Here is a 21,289-nt window from a genome sequence, read left to right as displayed (position 1 = left end):
CATGCCATGTCTGCCCAAAACATGCGTTATGGAGGGATATTGTGGTTACATTTTATTTGTATACAATATACTGTTGTGAGTAATTAAAGTGGAAAGTCGGCCTATATATATATATATATATATATATGTACCGTATAAAAATATACGTATACGTTTTAATTCTGTTTTATTTTTGTATTAGAGTAATTGTAGGTAGGTACTGTATAATCATATATATGTAGAAATCCGTATAATATATACATACAATAATGTCAGAAATGGAATTTAAGAATACGTTTTTCTACGCGAACCATTATACGTTGTAATTGCCAATATATAATACAACTATAGGCTATTGCTTTCTAATTAAATCACATATTATAACGTAGCTATTGTATGATATGCAGTTATAGCTAAGATCGGATTGACAAAAAAAACCGAACGTCATTTTGTTGTTATTATGCTGGTAACTATTTTATACATATAATATAGACATGTATGCACTATATACATAGATGACTGATATATTAAGCCCCGAAAATTTATTTTTCGTGGTCTAAATTCCTTACACGTACCCCAAGACCCAAGACACTGAGTTAACATAAATAACTAATCGAAAAAATATAGAAACACACTTGGTTTATAATTTATAACTGATCAGTAATTACTACCTATTAATTACTGTGTAAGAAGTTCGGGTTTCACGAGTGTACGTATTCACACTCGTCAAGAATCGACCATCGTATATATTATAATATATTATACATTACATCAAATATTTAAAATTGTAAACTGCGCTCGTGGGAGGTTTGTGTGATCATAAATTAATAAATGAAATTTACACTTGCGTGGTCGATGCATATTTTCGTTCACGGCCGTTCGTCATCAACGTCGATTACCTACAAGCACGAAGTATAAGTCTTAAATGTACCTAACTCATCTAAATGTAAGTTGGAACCATGATTTGTACAGTAGTCGTCAGTCGTCATCGAAATCATTTAAATTCTATCTATGTTTATTGTCTGTATGTAAAGCTGCAGAACAATTTAAACTTATTTTTTTATAATACGCATAATTTATTGTTGGTATCCATACACCGTTTTTATATTTTCTTTGCGTGTATAGTACACTGTACACAGGACTTAAGAAAGAGGGTTAAATTAGACGTATTGTATAAATCAGCCTAATATAAATAACGAAATCGGAGTAAAATAGTCGACCAGAGGAAACGATCTACAGATGATAAACGATGACATGGCCTTTGAAAATAAAATTCTATGGTATCCATGTGTTCAAATCGGCGTTGATGCAAAGAAATTATAAATCGTGCGGGGCTGTTTAAACCGACCACACATTCGTTGTGACCAAATGTGTTTGTGTACATAATCCGAAAGATCCATGATAATAGTATATATTATATTGTATACGAGTGCAGCTGGTTAGGTTACGCCCGTGTCTAAATGCCCATTTAACATCGTCGTCGTGTGAAGCACAGTTGGGCGCGCTCGGAAGAGGCTGAAAATATTTAATATATTATAACGAGGACCGAGAGCGAACGATAATACCATTCTGCAGAGTTGATGGCTCGCGACCTCGATACCACCCCCCTGGGGTTCTCGCCAAGCAAACTCATCGTGTAATTATCACATCTTGTTTGCGATTCCAATCATATTTCTCCGGTCTTACGACGCTATACGGCCGTATATTATGTAAAATGGCACATATTATAATATTCAATTTGCAGTTGACGCGAAATGTTTATGTTTAATTCATGTTTATATTACAGCTATTATGAGACGTCCGATTTCCTCTCGATTGGCGTTTATACGTAGGTGCCCGACGCACGCCGCGTATACTATAATCAAACATCGCACATTATTTTTTTTTCTCGTGTCAGGTTAACAAAACAAAATTAAAATAATAATTAATTTTACAAACAAGCCATAAAATATAAAAAAATATCTATCATTGTATATTAAAATGATGTTAGGTTTCCAACGTTTTTGCCTCCTTAGTAGATACGTCGTTTCGGCCGAATTCAGCGAATGTAAATGTCGATAGAACCTCAACGTGGTACACTCGAGGCAGCGTCAATAATGTTCTATACATTTCCGGTTAATCTTACCACCACGGGCTACACATAGTCCTATAGAGATCAATATTTAACATTTACGAGCTTACGATATTATTATACAGCAGGTGTGCCTACCTACTCGCGCGAGGCATTATTTCTCCAAATGTTTGCTACAGAATGAAACGCGTGCCTATATAAATATATAACTATATATATATATATATATAATACGTATAAAAACCGATTGTATACAAGTACGGCGATATAGTACCTACAGTAATAACAATAAAAAAAAAAGTGTTCGCGTATTATATTTATATATATATATATGTGTGTGTGTGTGCAGCATACGGTAAACGTATACGCATAAAATGCTGAAGGACCACTATGCAAACTTATCAACTCGCGCGCGCGTACACACACACACACACACACAGAGTCGTGCACGCACGCGCACTCGCTCACTCACACAGACGCACACGCACTGCGCGATAGGCAACTGGCCAGCAAACACCATGGGTGGTCTTTTGGTAAGTCTACAAATTAATGCCGCTAATTTAATTGGAATCATGTATGTGTATTTATATATACGTTTACGCGCACACACGCACACAGACATGCGCATTTATATATACTGATTCCGCACGCCGACGACGTTATATATATATACAGCATAATACCGCTGCGGCGGCGGGGAGACCATCGGTCGGCGTGTGTATATTATTATAGACGCGTTTAATATATATATATAAATAAGATAAAATGTATATAAAATATATATTATGTTATTATACGTAGTAGTATACCTACGAGTGCGTAATTATTTCGAATTCTTTAATTTTGTGCACGCGAAAAACGCATCCGCGTGGCTCTGCGAGCGCATATACACGTCACATCGGGTAGGTGCAGTGTATTATACAGAGCGATTCGCTGAACGCGCACGTATCCTTTTTATTCTGTAATTCTTTGCGAGTTTAAAAAAAACAGTCTTATTCTTAGTTAGAGATCCATCCCAATAAGAGGGGTATTTGAAAGACGAAGCTGATAAAGTTATAACCATGACCTACTTAGGAATGGTTGTTGGTCAGTTATTGACCATAGAATCCTGTTCTTCTCACTTGAATTAAAGTAGCCCCAAACATTTACCATACTTAAAAACTGCTTTATGTAAGTACCTACGGATTTATATAGGAGCTGATGGGTCTTGGGATATGCATAATTTATAATGCGTATAAAAACAATAAGAATGATGTATAAACTTCTAAATTAAAATTTCTTTATCAATACTTAAGAAAAAAAATTATTGGGAAGTTCGTTTTTTGAATGACAACTTTTTTATTTAGCATTAGAATATAAAAACCAAAGTATTTGAAAATTTTAATCTTTGCAGAGAATGAGTACTTTCAAAAATTCCAAAAATCTGATTTGATTAAAATCTGCATATTATTAAAAGCAAAAAAATTGAGTGTATATGAATCACCCTGTTTGATTTAATGATATGTAATCTGAGTGGTATCACCTATACACGGACACGTACCTATCGTACGGAAACGACTACCGCCTGAATACGGGCACAGATATAATGGTTTTGTTTTTGATTTTTGTAAATTTAATTAAAACTATTAAATGATATTAAAGATTTACGACGTTCTAAATAATTCGAAAAGAACGCGTGAGAAGACTTCCTAGTAGTAACCAATTAGCTAACCTGGAGGATATTGGCAACTGAAAATCTAGAACTGTTATAGGGAAATTTAATTTTTTTACCGACAATAATAATTGAGATTATACTGAATAATTATGTTATTATTTTTTTTAATTGAGAAAAGAAAGATTAACAAAAAAAATATCAATTTATGTAAAAAGTCTAAACACGGACCCGACCGCGCGCAGTGGGTATGTATATTGTATATACCTATAAACACTGACCTCGCTTGTCGACCATACTATGTGGATGTAGCTGATGTAGGTATAAACGTAGAAACGTTGATTTCACGTATATACTCATAGTCGTAGAAAACATTGGTATGGTCGTTGTTAATTAGATCCCATATACCTATACCTATATATATATATATAGGATATAGGTATATACAGGTATTATACATACGAGATGGATATAGACCATAAAGTTAAACATATTATTTCAACACCGCTCGCGTATAAGATTATAAATATTTATGTTATAGGTAGATTACGTGTTTTTGTGCGCGACTTCGAAACGTGTGATCGATCGATCGGTCTTGATCGTTATGGAAACAAGCAACAGCACAAATAAACATTCCTATAGCGAAATGTGTATATTATTGTTTCGTCTACATGCGAGTGTAGAGAGAGAGAACCAATTTGTCGCATAAATCGTATGATGCTTGTCATAATAATATATACCAAATACATTAATCCGACGTTACACCCGCGAGTGTTATTGCCGTCTCCCGTCTTAATTTCAGCAAATTATTGTTTAACATTGAATGGTTGACCTATTATCAAATTTAAAATTATTTATGTAGGCTTAGGGTATTATGTCGTTGAATTTATATTAATATATGATATATACGTATATATTTGTTTAAATTTCAAAGTGAGTTATTTTTAAATTGTTATTTATATTTTTTTTTTTTGACGGCACCTTACCAAAACAAAAACCACCAACTTCACCAAATATAAGAATATGACTTTAATAGCTTATGTGTTTTTCGAGATTACCGAGTACTAACCAATGCACAATAATTTATATATGTATACAACACATTTTAAAGCTAAAAATCAATAAAGACCTGTATGAAATCCACTAATTAATATTTTTATGCTTTATGATTTCATAGTGGACTATAGTAATATTATTGAAATTAACAACATAAAATGAATTCTTTTGAACGCAATTCTGCTATACATATAGGTACTTCTATAAATTTGTATTTTGTAAGACGGAGTAAACCATACTCTCGGGTGTAGCGTCGTCTTCTTGACTAACAACGCGTAAACATAATATGATGTTATTTCGTATGCATCATATGAAATTGCACTAATTGATATTATAATAGCAATATTGTATATGGCGTGCAATTTGGACTACGAGACATGTCATTATTTTAATTATTCGTGTGTATCGCGCTAGCTTACTAGAGAAGAAAGAAATCATTTTTTCCCCTCGCGGCCGCCGCGACGCTCCGCAATTATATTATTGTAGTATTACACATACAGGGTAACGTTTACAGCAAAATTATTCGCGAACGTCCCGAGTAAATATTTATTTTAAATCGATTTTTTGTCTAAAATGTAAATGTTTATATATCTGTCACAGTTTTACTCGTCGTTGTTATTTTTCCTGGATTTGTATTTTGTACGAATTTACGAGCATAGAATCTAAAATTTCCGGTCTCAGAATACACTAATATACAGCATGCACACCTACTTACCCATATCAATGTCACATTCTTAGAGTATTCTCTTAACACCTTTTCTAACGAAAAAGCATTTCTTATCGTCTGAGTTTGTATTAATTATTAGAAATAATGCATTTATCACAAAAACAACATTTTCAGCAATTGTTTTTTTAATAATTTTATTGGATTCAGTATCAAAATTGAAGAAAAAAATTATATATTTACTTAATGCTTTTTTCATTTTGGGTAACTCGGCATAATTTTAAGGGTCCAAGCCCCGCTTTATTTACGTCGATAGTGTACACTCGCACTCGTATAAATATCATACGAGTGACGGCCGAATACAAAAAACGGCGGTGAAATCTATTACTCGAAATTTTCGCGAACTCGTATAATACCATCGATACGCTAGTTCATGCGCACCTACAGTTAAATATCACCCTGTATAATAATAATATGCTCAACACCGTCTTCTATATAGCCAGCAAAGTCGAGTCAACACCACTTCCATGCATGCGTGCGGCGTGTGAGCACACGCACACTTATTAGTTATTATGTATATATTATGTATATATGGGCAAATTGCCGTGGCCCAGACTTCGCGGTAATTAATATTATTAACTGGTGTACATATATATATATATAATATGTACATTATACTTATATAGTTATATTAGTGATTATTATTATTATTATTACCGAACAACCCAAGCGGGGGTATTGATGAATGAAATAATATGTATAAAACCTAATGACTATATTGTAAAATATGAATCTGGGTCACGCACATGTTACGAGCAATATTTCGACAATTTATCGTTAATAGGTATTCCTATAATAGTAGGTATATTATAATAATGTACTTGCCTATACTCGCGGGTAAAGTCCTTGAAATTGGGTTTTTGTCGCCGGCATGGCAGTCGCACAAGCACAATAAATAATATCGATAATAATACGGTATTTTATGTTATCATATTCTCGAAAGCATTTAAGCATATTTTTTAATAATATGTTTTTATGTAACGTACCTTATTGTTAATATCGTAAACCGTATACCTTTATTTTATATATTATAATATTATTACACCTGCCATTCATTACTTACACCAATAATTATGTTAACATTTTAATAATATTTGTTTTTGTTTTGTTTTATTCAAATATAGGAAGAAGTAAGTACACGAAAAGCTGACGTATTGAAAAAATAAGATTGCCAACAACAAACAAACAAAAAAAAATACCATAAAACAAAAATACACAAAAGTGAGATCCAAACAGTTATAATATATTATAATAATTAGCAGGTATCATCGTGCTCGTTTTCTAGGCTCGTCAAAATGACGTGTGAAGGATGAACGACACGACCTGCGTAAAAAAACAGTAACAATAATAACAATGAAATATTTTATCGTGTTTGTCCACGTCGATAACTATAATTCCAATTTCAGATATTTTTTAAACGTGATTTTGGTAAAACCAAATACCGCATCGATTATGGTTATATACATTTTTTTGATTTACCTAATCGTGTGTTAGAATTACATTGATATCATATAAAATGTTGAGTTTGAACGGGAAGAGGCGAGGGGATATTATAATATCATCATTCATTGGTCTATAGATTTTTATACTCCGGTCGTCGCGGCATCCCTGAAAACACACATTTTTATAAGTGTTAGCTAGTGTATATTAGTGTATATATTATAGTATGGCTGTATACACTAAATCAACGATATAATCAACGCTGGGAACGCCGTTGGATCATTATATTATATCAACATAATTATTATATTATTCCGAAACAAGTTTTATAAGATGATATATACACGTGTGGCCACAGTGCCATTAATGTACAATATAAAAATAATAACATATAATATTATAATAAATACGATAAATGATATCCGAATCTGCGTTGTGGACACATCATAATATTATGTGATACGATGTATAATAATAATAATAATAATAATAATAATATGCGACGGATCAACATATCACACGCATATCGTTCTATAACATTTTATTTAAATAATTAACATTTTACCACACACACACTCATCCAGAGACTGTATAATATGCAAGCGGGATATAACAATTTAAGTGGGCCGGAGAGGGTGATATATAGAGCCGCCGCCGTTTGTACAGTTAAAATTATGATAATATCGTAAAGTAGCTGTGGGCGGGACCGCCGCGTATACAATACATATAACGTATTAATATTTCTGAACCCGAGAGATTTGTTGGTTTGACAGACTCGTCGCCGTGTGTACGCTAGTACGGATCCAAAAATAAAAAATAGCTATAAAATAATAATCCGTTCGTTACCCCGTACGTCGAGTGTGTGTTACTATTTTTTTTCCTATAAAGCGTTACTACCGCACGGAGAGGCTTACTCGCTGCATTGCACGTCTGCACTAGTTCAATAATAATTCATCTATAGTATAATACGCATAAACCATCCGCAGAGAAATAATCACGACAAATATCGATCAGAAACATAAGACAGAAATGCGAATTTAGGCGGCGTAGGTAGATCCGTATCGAACGAAATTGATTTTTCCATAATAGGTATGATACCTACGTACTTTTTTCATTTTCTTACGATTCGAGACATTTCACTTTGCCGCGCGTGTCTGTGTGTTTTTAGTACTGCCGCAGACGGGTCTTTAAACCACTGGGTATATTATAAATTATTATTTATATGTATATTACACACGTATACCTACGTTCTTATTTTGCGTTCGAATAACGCACCGGTCCGATGGATGACGGGATGACTCATCTCACACTATATATTATACATTATGCGTACCTATACGATATAATATATAATAATGTATTTTATTACACATTATTACGGTGTGCGCAGACTATTTGACGTTTATTTTAATGATCGCACGGACATAAAATATTCAGACCTGCAGCACCGAGACAGTAAATATATTTTATCGGCTACTCACAATAATATAGTAATAATAAAAATGTGTTCACGTTTGATTATTAAATTATTTTTGTATTTATATACAAAAATAACGATATTGTGGCAATAATAACATGACGACAGCAGCAATAATCGTCAGTCATGTGACGTTTGTCCAACACGTGATTGATGATTTTCTGTATGTACCTTACTGTTGCAATTGACGGTACAGTAAAAATTGTTATTATTGTATCATCTGTTATCCGTCCAATAACTACAACGTTTTAAGGTCCCACGGACCACGAGGTCCATTTCTGTCGTTCTTTCGTTTTTATTATTCTTTTTTTATGCGATATATTATGTGGGTTTGTCGTATAAACATCGAGCTAAATGATTTACTACAAATCTATAAAAAATTTATTCGTCGATAATAAATCAACGTACCGTTGTGCGTACGCATAGGTGATTTACGTCGGGTGAACTGGATCAAACTATACATAATAATACCTACTCAGGCTCCTTACAATCGAGTTGCGTGGGCATAACCCGTAATTAGAAACGAGCAAGAAAATTCATATATTTTTAATAAAAGAAAAGTGAACGTTCATCCACGTATGCGATAGGACATTCTTCCTTATACTATATATTACTGGCGAGTACAAAGTAATTTACTATAAACTTACTCACTTCTATATTTTCCTTTGATCGTGCATTTATTTAAATATTAATTTTACAATTTTTAAGTAGATACCATGTATAAAGATCATCATATTTTAAAATACTTGGTTTGTAGTTGTTCTATCTACGATGCAAATGATGCGATATACTTGCTTGTTTTTCAAATAAAAACCACCCATTTTACGGTAAATTTTAATTTTAGTATATCTACTTACAATTTAATAAATAAAAAAACTCGTTTGTATTTTAGTTTATTGGTAAATTAGATTTACACATTTAAAAAAAATTATTTATCGCCACTGAACACTCTTAAATAAATGGTTTAAAACCCGATGTTTTAAAAACCCTATTTAAATACAATCAAAAAATTCAAGCAATAATAAGTTGGGTGAGCATGATTACCGATTCTGTAGGTACACTATGGTTTATTCGCAGCTAAATTGGAAAATATTAATAACTGCCGAATGGACGTAATCTATATTATAAATACGGACGATTATTTTAAAACAAAACGACTCCTACGACTTAAATGTATGCGTATCCGACGATGGATGCACGCGCGTCATGCATGTATAATGACATAAAATAATTATAATTCTTATTTTGTATGCGTAGTAAAATCGGATTGTGTGGGTGTAACTCTTGGGTGCTTGTAGTGGCGTGCAACAAGTGTCCCGAGGGATCTGTCTATGTCATGCTGTATTTCTGTATGTAAATGATATATATTTATATAGAGATAAGCTAAGTCGCGGGTTCATTTCCAGTCCAGAACACCCATTTATAACTCGTCTTATGTAAATACTTATCGCAAAATAAATATAAAATACACTTTATAATAAACGCCATCCGGACGCGAAAGGAAAAATCATACCGATACCGACGACACGGCATAAGCTTACATGTACAAAATATTAAAACATCGTTTATCCATTTGTGTAAACTAAATTGATAAATATTGACGGTTACAGATTTTGTACACCATACGAGTATATTATGTTGTAGCAAAAATAATGTAGTAATTTTATGATTTCGACAGTGTACTGCAAATATAAGGGGGCTTTTTTGATTACTACGAAAAGTAGGTATCAACATCAAGTATATCGACCGTATGATGATATATTTCTGTCGCGTAGTTAAAAGAAATTTAATAAAAAGTGATGTTATAGCATGATATAAATGTACTTTGGACATGTGCACAACCCAATAACATAAATTCACAAGTAGTTAATTAGAATTATAAAAACTATTACAGACATAATATTATATTCGTTGTTTACATCGTTATTAAGAAAAATTAACATCAAAAACAAAATGATATATATTTAGATGCACATGACTAAAATAGAATTCAAACGGTTTTCTAAACGAGTAAAATATTGTATAAATCAATGCCTCAGCTTTTGAACTCGTAATATTATAATATAATATGTTAATATGTGTTTTTTCCTTCACGACATTCGTGCCAACTACCGAGTTCATGCAATTTCAATTAGTTGGATATGATTCTGTTACACAATATGCACGACTGTACGAGTAACGAGTATCTACTCACGCGTCGTGGTTTTTGACAGTCTTTATTATTATTATTTATTGTCACTTGAATTACTTCAATATCGTGGTCAATATAAACGATCTCGACAATAGCGTTTGACAAATGTTGTAAACTGTAGTCTTACAAAAAAAAAAAAAAAAAAAGAACAAGTAAATTCATTATCATGTATTATAAAATTACATTATTTTTCATTTATATAAATACATAATTTATACATAACAGTTAATTAATTTAGACTTTGCTTCTCAAAGTTAAAAAAAATCGTTTGCTGGCAGAATGACTCGGTGTGGTCGATCACATATTTATATTAAGGGCCTCCTTCACGAATCTCTTTTGATAAACGGATTGGTGGATTGTAATCAGGCAGACGATTATAGAGGTTTATATATAACTGTAATCAATATATTTGCGTTGGAAAAGATTTTAGACAATTCGTTTATATACAGTGGTAATATGTATAAGGGACAGTGGATTTTAACTTTATTATTCGTGTAAGACGTCTTTGACCACAAGTAGACATGTTTTGGACCATATTATAGTTATACACAGGTATGCAGGCAACAGCATTACTAGAAGCGCCGTCGTATAGGTTTCTGCCATGCTAACGTCCTCGATGGAAATATCTTCTTTCTCTGTAGGCAAATCACCATAGCGGTGACTTTGAAACCATCACATTGTCCACTCTTTCCACGGATCCTCGTGGAGTGGTTTTCGTTTTCAAGATATATACGTAAAAGCCATAGGGTCGATGGTACGCCTAGTAGGACTGTGCGTTTGTCATTAAGAGTTATATGTAAGTACTTTATATATAGACTTGGTGCAAATGATGCATCATGATCATGGTATTTCCTGAAAACTGGCGACAGCCGTGTGCATCGATTTGCGTTCTCTTAACGCTGAGGGGTGTAATAGTATAATAACGAGCGACAACACATTCCTATACCTATTATGTTTTATACGACGCCGACCTGGCCGCCTGCATTTACGACGCTATTAAACGCCACGGCGTGGGATCACTGCGACGCGCCGACACGCGGCGTATATAGTGTCTCTCTCTGAGCAGCATATATGCTTAGGTACGTGCATTCGAAGCAGGTCTGTTATAGTCGGTGCTCGGTATGTATTTATATATTTAATCATATATACATATAGGCGCAATGTGATTTTAGGATTTCCAAACGAGGACCGAGTGTTTGATGCGAAACTCGTATGTAGGTATACTTGGTTTTACTAAACATACATTATAGTAAATTTAAGTATGTATATATATGTGTGTATATGTGTATAGTATAAAGTAATAATATGCAGTACCTACACAACAGACGCCGTTGCAAAATTTTGTGTAAGAAAAAAAAATTACAAACAAATTTGAATCTGAATAATTTATAATTACCGCCACTTCCGCTTGTATGACCACACACGATACATCCGACCGGTTATTGCCTATCTACACATACACATCTTTACATCGGTGCATAAACACATACGCACACATACATACTAACTCAAACGGATATGCACACGCACGCATGTCACATACTATAATATTATGTACTTTTAGATAAAATAACGCACACAAATTATACATATATAATATATGTGCTATATCACGGCTGCACCGTGTTTAGAAGGCCATTATAAAACAAACATTGTGCATAGCAGGGCTACCCCCGCACCAGAAGTTCACGTACATTACAATGATACGTATACATGATCACTTTTGAAATCCACCCTTTTTTATATTTCCGTTGCTGCAGTGTCTGTTGAAGTATATGCCTGTAAACTGTTTTTGAACACATTTTGATCGCTTCAGAGTACTTAACTTTATAAATTAAAAACAAATTATTATATATCATGTACTTATGAAATATTAGTCTATAATATATATATTATGTTCCTCAAACGGTATTATATTTTCAACTGCTCATTTGGTTAAAATGGTTTTTAATGCGCTCAAACACATCGAAGGTCATCATAATATTGATAATACCCGCTCATATATTAAGTAAAACGACCCTAGACTCTTTCATAAATGAAAATTAATATATTTTTATCGCTCTAAGTATCATGCGTGTCCTGCAACATAACAAAGCAACAAAGAAAAATCAGTTTCGGCGAAAACGTCACTACTGCGATACACGACGACCTACAGCAGTCAGTTGTCAGTAGTATAGGAACTCGTACATAATATTATATATTACGGTCGTTTCCGAGATAAAAACCGGAGTGACCAATGCAATATTAATGCGTTAATATCCTAGTCTTTTGTTCACCGTGATATTATACAGTATATGTACCACATGCGCATCACATGTTTCGTCGGGAGGATCCGATACCCACAGTCACGGTACACTTTCTGCCCGACATTATCGTAATCTATATGTACATTACACAGAGTTTTGATATTTTCAATATGCCGACCCCCGTCGTCAAACTACTGTATATGGTGTGCAATCTCCGTAAGCATTATAACGTCTCGAAATGAATTATGAGTCGAGAACTGTGCTTATTTAATGTCTCACGTCGCGATTCAATATCGTACTATCGGTACACTGGAAAACACCGCGACGAATGACGTTCTCCTGTGTTCGAGGAGTCTACGGGCATGGTCAACTACGTATTTATAATACACAAAAACAATACAAATACGTACAACGATTAAAAAATTAATTTACTGCTCGTCACGTACACTGATTATATATTGTGTGATCCATTAAATTAAGACAGAACCGAGGGCGGGCCAAGGCGAAGGTTGTTGCATTTTTTTTTTTATTTATCGGATTTATATTGTTAGATAAGTTACAAATTAATTTCATGATTGGACAATTGGTGAAATATCAAGTTTTTAGCACATATTTGGTGGCAATTATAGTTTTTTTATAGTTATAATATGCAGATAAACAACTTTAACAAGATATTGATTTGAGATTCCAATCTTGTGGCCGTATCGTGAATTCACGACCAATAACATATTTTATACTTCTTTGAAGCTCGTATTTAGCTTATAAATTAATTAGTGTTAATAGTATGCGTATCGATTGTAAATTATTAATTGCTGTAGATGTTAAGAGTGTTGAGAATTAATTATCATAATATTAGTATAGGTATTGTACTAATTAATATTCATTATTTTTTTATTTTTTATAGTAAAATGACTACAATTCTTTTTAAATTAAAACACGTGAATCTAAAAATAATAAAAAATAATAAGGACATACATAATATAGTTGATATGTCTGTTTTTTGTTTTTCAACTGTATTTTTAGAGCCTTATTAGTTATATAATATAGAATATTTTTAACGATGAAGATCGTCTCTATATTTATTAATTGTATTTCAGTTTTTTGTATATTAAAGTGTACCTACATTTATGTACAACAATATAGAATTAGTATAACTAATATAGGTATAATAGGTATATACACCACGCATTCACATCCGTGTGAACCTGTAAGGCTATAATATAACCCATAACCAGTAACGATTGAAAAGAATCTACCCCATACACACTTCACCATTTTTTTTTTCGGAAAAACTTTTAACTCAATTTTAAATCCGTAATTATTTTAATGAAATATTATCATTCGTGTAATAAAATGAGTTGTTGTTACGATTAGTATAATTGTTTTAAGATTTCGTAGTTTAATAAATATATTATGTAATCGTTTTTATAAATACTAGAGTTGGTAAAGACCTAATAATATACATCACTTATTTCTTTTAAACATTTTTTCTTGGTTGAATAATATTGGCAAAATCGTAATAACATTTCATGCCGATAAAAAAATTATTAAATTATTGTATCTTACTTTTTAATAAAATTGTTAAACTAATTTCATCTAAACATCGCTCTTTCTTCTCTTCGAGTACACGGTTCCGTGTATGATTATCGGGCGTTAGTAAACGTATGTTTTTTTATTTCAGGTCCTCGGACGAGGCGAGCGAAGAAAAAGGATAAGCAGCAGCAGGACGAGAAGAGACCAAGGACCGCTTTTAGTGGTGATCAGCTAGCCCGACTCAAGAAGGAGTTCACCGAGAATCGGTATCTGACTGAAAGACGGAGACAGGAACTGGCCAACGAGTTGGGCCTGAACGAGGCCCAGATAAAGATATGGTTCCAGAACAAGCGGGCCAAGATCAAGAAGGCCAGTGGCACCAAGAACCCTCTTGCCCTGCAATTAATGGCTCAGGGCCTGTACAACCACAGCACGGTCATGGTTACTAAGGAGGAAGAGGAACAGCTGGCTGCGGCACAAGTGAGTGTTTACTATTTATTATCATACATTTCATCCAAACAAATCACAAATTTTTAGTAGGTACTATTTGGTGCACTATTTTTTGAATAAACGTTATTATCGTAATATCGGTGGATTTAAAATAGTGGGTAACAGGGATAATGATACCATAACAAAATTGAATAAATACGGTAAAAACAGATAATGTACCTATAATCAAAACGTCTAAAAAAAATAAGATAATCGAGTATAATAATTGACATAGGTATCTAGTATTTTTCATTATGTGTATATATATATATATATATATATATGTGTGTGTGTGTGTATTATACTGTTTAACTTTTTGGTTATTATATTATGTATCCATCTACATATTGTCGATAAATCTAATTCGCCCATTACCTATAAGATTCTCGCGGAGCCGACGTAGGTGATTCAATAACGACGACACTCAATAAAACTTAAGTCTTTAATTAAAAAATATCACTTCAAACTGGTCGATGATAAAGCTCAAAAAATATATAAAATTTAAAACCCACAAAACGTGTAGCGTGCGACAACATTATATAACAGGTGTAGTGCAGCAATTGAAAATATGCATTTCCAAACATAAATAATAAGACACACGGGATGATAAATTTTGTTTGTTTTGGTCGTCGTCGATGCGTCCGCCGAACTCCCACCGAAACCTGTTTCGTAGGTGTTTTAAATTTAAAAAATAAAATAATAATATTATCTTCTTCTATAATATCCGTGGTGGTTTCAATAATCGACTTCATACGGGTGTTGTATATTTATACGTACGTGTGTGCGTGTGTGTGCGAGCGTATACCTACACCGAAATCCGTTCGAGGACCGTGATACATAAACATTGGCGTTCACTGGGAAAAAAGAGTCGTATAATAAATTATTGTCATAAGTATTTGATAATAAATTAATAAACATATTGTGCAGACTGTTGTAATATTTATATTATGATATAACAGTGCATTTCACAATAATTATGATGACGATTGTAATCGTGTAGTAGATAGTAAATAAATTGTAAAAGTCGAGCCCGCGGCGACGTGTTAAGGCGCGCTTCCCATCGTTATTGGATTGTTCGAATATACCGTTTCAATGGAAAGTCGCTTAAGTTGTCACATGGGGTTCGTAAAAACTTGGGCAAAATTACAATTTCAAGAATACCTTTAAAGGGACAATATCTATTAGTAGTATACCATTCATATATCCAAAGACATATTCTAAAAACGATTGTTAATTATTCGATATTGTCATATTGATAAAGTCTCCTTATTAGTGTCGGCAGTGGTTTTAAGATTGAAGTATATACAATATATATCTATACCTATATATCTACATTATTTTCGTGTTAACAATACAACTTATCACTATTTGCTCTACATGGCTAGGTTAGGTTTATTATGTTCCCCGTGCAATGTCCATTAGTTTTTTATTTTGTAAATACAAGACAAAAACCGTTTGGAACTAAATATTAATAAAACTACAAAACATTCGTAAAAACATTTTTTGATGACGCATCAGTTATGATAATTTCGGACCCCATTGAGATATAAATAATATAAAGCATAATAACCGTCGGTGCGTTTTTCACAGCATTGTACGCCGTTTGTATTTGTCACACGCCATACGATTATCCGATTCCCGATCGTTCTTTTCGCAACTTGTTCGGCACCGTTTGGGCATCATTGATCGTCGTTTCGCGCGGGTTTGATCGTGCCGGGAGACCACACACACTCGAGCGCGCGCGACCCGCACATACGTCCGTCTCATCTCAGTACGGCGGCGGCGTTATTAAACATTCATAAACGTGTCATCGCCGCCGCCGCCGCCGCTACGTACGCGTTCGTCGTATGTTATGCCTTTTTAATAGGTTTTTCACTCGTTTCAATCTCTCTCTTCGCCCTCCACACAGGCGTTTATGTATTTTGTATAGATAATCACTGTGGCTATATACAAAACGCACATAGTACCTATAATATTACCGTGAATCGCAATAGTCATTATAGTCACCACACGTATGCGCCGCGGCAGAAAAAAAGCTCCAATGGCTACCATATTCCTCAAGAGTTCCTTCCTTCCTCCTGATTCGTTCCTATGTCCGGACGTGACCTTTCACACGTTGTTCTTTTAAAAATCCGTCATACGCCACAATAATTGTGCATAGTGCATAGTATACTGTATCAACGTAGACGATTTAAAATTAAAATTATGATGTATTTTGTATACTAACACAATATACCTATTATTCGTATTAATTATGTTCAATAATACATTTTAAACTCGCCGAAGTTATTACACGATTTTGAGGTACGATCTAAGTCTACACTGAATTCGACAGGAGTTATCGTGATCCATCAACACGTACATTGTACCTATGTTGGTACAAAAATAATCATAACGCATACTATGACGTTATGAATATATAATATATCTACTTCCCAGATTTTCCTTTAACAATAATTCACTAAAACAAACACATGTGTAATTTACCTAATTATTTACATGTAATAGTCACAGCTTTTACGAACTGCAACATCTGTTCATCAATATTTATGTAATACCTACACTCCGTGCTATTACTATAATTGGCAGCTAGTTGATTTGTATTGGCATTTAGCCGGGTTAAAGCTAATATAAGAAAACCCACATTATAGGTTTACATGGTCCTACTGTCAACCATTTAAAAAATATAATAACCTAATATTCATTTAAATAATTGTCGTAATAATTGTACGTAAAAAATAAAGTCTACAGCTTATAGATGAAAAAAATAAATCGAAATATGTATTTATACTATTATTGAATGTCATATCATGGATTTTCAATTATTATAATTATTATATAGTAAGCTGCAGCCATCTTCCATGATTTTAATGAAACATACTATTTGTAAAATAATTTTAATAATAAAATAGATGTGTAAAATTAGTTTATATACAGACATCTGATTAAACAATAAAAAAAATTGTAATAGTGAGGAACAAAATAATTTTTTGATTTAAGAAATATCGATACATACATTTTTGGTCGTTTTCTTAGGTCTTATAACAATTCCCGATTTCGCTTTCTCTTCGAACAGACCGCAGCTCAACGATTTTTACGAGTATGTCGACAGTAGACCGCCCATCATAACATTATTATTCATATGATATATTAATAGGTATATACCTACGTTCAAGATGACGATAAAAATATTTTGACTGGTCTCGGTAACGTCGACACAAGAGACGATATAATATTATAGCGCACTTAGAATAATATGTTTAATACACGGTCGGGCGATAGAAAGGAGAAAGAGGAGACCAGGTTATGAAAAGTTTATAGTCGTATATACAATAACCATATTATAATATATCGCGTATACGCACACATACCTGCATATATATCGTAAGACGAGCATATTATGTATGGTCAATGTACAATAGTATGATATTTTTGTGGCCAACGACCGTTTCAAAACCTATGTCATCATTAGCTGGGCGACAGTGCCGCTCGGTCTTCGGCGGTTGTAACTTATAATACCGCACAAACGGACGGGGAAAACTTCAGGGGAAATCGTATATTGTATTAATTACCGTTCGCGGTCTTTCGACACTAGCAAACGTTTAGAAATCACATCGTACACCAAAGTTGAAAGGTGCTACATATAATGTTATATTCTTATAACGCGTGCAAGCGGACCTCAACTCGCAGTGGATTTCGTGTTCAGTAAAATTTCAGACGTTAAAAAAACGAGGACGAAAATCAAAAGCCCACTCTAATAATGATGACATAATAAAATGTAATCGGAAATAGGATTACAAAATACCGACAGAAACACAATGCGCGGGTAATTTTTCCGGCGAAACGGTGACGCGTATGTGTCTATGATAATAATAACATAATAATCACTGTATCGTAGTCTGTATCCGGCGTTGTTTTCTGCGGATTTCGGTAAAGTCATTTTCAATTCAATTACACGCTATATAAATACATTACACAGTATAGACATTGACGGTCGTTAGAGCTATAGTGTTTTCATAATATAATTACTGTCTATTATTTTCCCAAACAACGCAATGTGTACATAATAGATTGTAATAACGAATGAGGGCGGAGATTTAAAATCAAATGAGAAGGTTTAAGAGCATTTTTTAAATAAAGGTTACATTTAAATAAGATAACATATTCGCATAACCGCCATAATCAGTAACCACACACCGTTCACATGGACGGGACTCGTTTTCCCTAAACTAGTTAGTAGTTTAGATCGGTTTAATATTAAATTGGCAATTATTGTTTTAATACAATTATTCTTTTTCGAGTTAATGATAAAATCAATATAATATGTAGTTCATAGACTATGTATAAATTATATAACATAGTAATATTTGAGTAGATATTATTTAGCGTTACCCAGAGAACACCGCAAAGAGGTAATACTATTTGTTCTCCAAAAGTTTTTTTTTAAGTTTAGATTCAGTTCATGTTAATGCATTAAACATTTTTTTTTAGTATTTGAAAGTGGTAGGTACGTTAAGCAAGTTTTTAATTTAGTCCGTAATATTTATAAAAACATGTATTTATTAAAAAAAATCTTTGTGCTAATAAAACAAAAAAACAATAAAACTTGAAGATTTAAATTTTGTTTGAAATATATTTATTAATACCTACGTATTATTTTTAAAATCATTAAATAAACGGCTGTTTGCCCTATTTGAGCGAAACGGTTTTAAATTCGGATACTAAAATATCAGATATAGTAATCATATATCTGAGAATGTGCAAATTGAAGTCAAATTGTTACATTTTGCATGTTAAAGAGGATCTCACACATGGACTATTATTAATTGGCTCACGGAAACCAAATATCTTTTGGTTTACATTGGTTACAGCAGGAAATAAATAGTTACTATAACTGAATATTGTTTCAGATCTATATTTTATATTAAAAAAAAAAAAATCTTTAAAGGGAAAGAATTATTTGAGTAGGTTAAGCTCCAGTTAGTATAACCCTTTACCCATCATTATAGCACACTACTTATGCATGTGCATCTTTTTCAACCGTACCTTATGTTGTACTACATAATATCACGTGTATTAATGTGATTTGTTTCATTTTTTGCGTTTCAGGCTATGGAAATAAACGACTGAATAAGCATTTTTACTTTTATTTTTTTAAACGTCGTTTTATTTTGCGACCTCTCAAACGCTGATGCTGCCCACCCGACGCCAACAATCGACGTGATGTCTGGATGCTGTTGCAAAAAATGGGTATATTGTATATACCTCCTTACCCGTATACAACGTGCATAATATTATTTTTGTAATTCAATTGACGGCAAAAAAATGTGTTGGTACAATATTAGGACATAATTTATGACCTTACATATCACCGAGGAAGATACGATTTTTGACACCGCTATTTTGATTTTATATTTTAAGTCCCGTACGAGTCTTCAAATTATCATTATTATTATTATTATTATTATTATTTTTTATTTAGATATTTATTAAACGGTCGGCGTGTATATAGACGACCGATTTAAAGAATGCAAAATGTGTACAGTAACATTGTTTGAAAAATGTGTGTGCGATTTATTACCTTTTCGAGATAAATTAGATGTAATTGTACATTAAATGCGAACAAATGAAAAACATTAATCAAAACGTGTGCCTGCACACGATTTAGATGTTTATTTTTAAATTTATAATAAAAATTAGTTCCTTTTGTATTAATTTGTTACATTTGCCTACTACATTATCATGTTAAATAAGAATAAATTAACCTATACACTAGTTTTGTTAGCCATATTATATAATATATATTGTATATTTAATGCAGTTTTATGTGTACCTATGTATATATAATAATATATAAATTTGATTTCTTAGTTAGAAAAAATAGCAAAACAAAACATTATGTCTACCGATTTATTTATTTATTTTCAGCAGTATTCACACCTATAGCCGATATCTGCATACTTATGCATTATTCATAAACCATAATTATTGCCGAACAACATATACTTATATTAAGTATTAAATGTTTGCCTAAAATCTCGTTTCTGGGTGAAAAGGCACATCACATGTCCACATATGATTGTAAACTGTATTATCGCAGCCTATATGATTGCCAGGTAACTCGTGTTGAAAGCAGCTTAAGCAAAATAAAAAAATATTGATGATTCTGATATATGTTGAGAAAAGAAATAATATTATATTTAAATACCTAATATTTTATTTGGTTGCATAAAATCTTATAATGATAGTTAATTATGTATTATATATTGACACTTCCATGTAACGAATTTCCGAATAGCCAAATATTTCTGAGAACCAAACCAAATTAATTTAAATCTATAAAAAATTTCACTATAATTTTATTTATTTTATTTTATTTTTTTTTGTTCGTAAGAAATCGAAATATGGAATTTTAACTGTAGGTTCAAATAA

At 32.6% G+C, this 21,289-nt stretch overlaps 1 protein-coding gene across 1 annotated transcript in view; it reads left to right on the top strand.

The window, feature by feature from the left end:
* Positions 1 to 20,684, top strand: part of LOC113556155 (segmentation polarity homeobox protein engrailed-like) — a 63,601-nt gene extending 42,917 nt beyond the window's left edge. The window contains exons 3-5 of the mRNA XM_026960933.1: positions 6,606 to 6,611; positions 14,517 to 14,848; positions 19,967 to 20,684. Coding sequence (XP_026816734.1) covers positions 6,606 to 6,611; positions 14,517 to 14,848; positions 19,967 to 19,987 — 359 coding nt within the window. The 3' untranslated portion in view covers positions 19,988 to 20,684. The remainder of the gene's footprint in view (positions 1 to 6,605; positions 6,612 to 14,516; positions 14,849 to 19,966) is intronic.
* Positions 20,685 to 21,289: the final 605 nt, after the last annotated feature.

Source organism: Rhopalosiphum maidis, chromosome 3 (genome assembly GCF_003676215.2).
Source record: "Rhopalosiphum maidis isolate BTI-1 chromosome 3, ASM367621v3, whole genome shotgun sequence".
Lineage (NCBI taxonomy): Eukaryota > Metazoa > Arthropoda > Insecta > Hemiptera > Aphididae > Rhopalosiphum > Rhopalosiphum maidis.
Note: the sequence above shows the minus strand (reverse complement) of the source record. Positions and strands in the feature narration are given on the sequence as shown.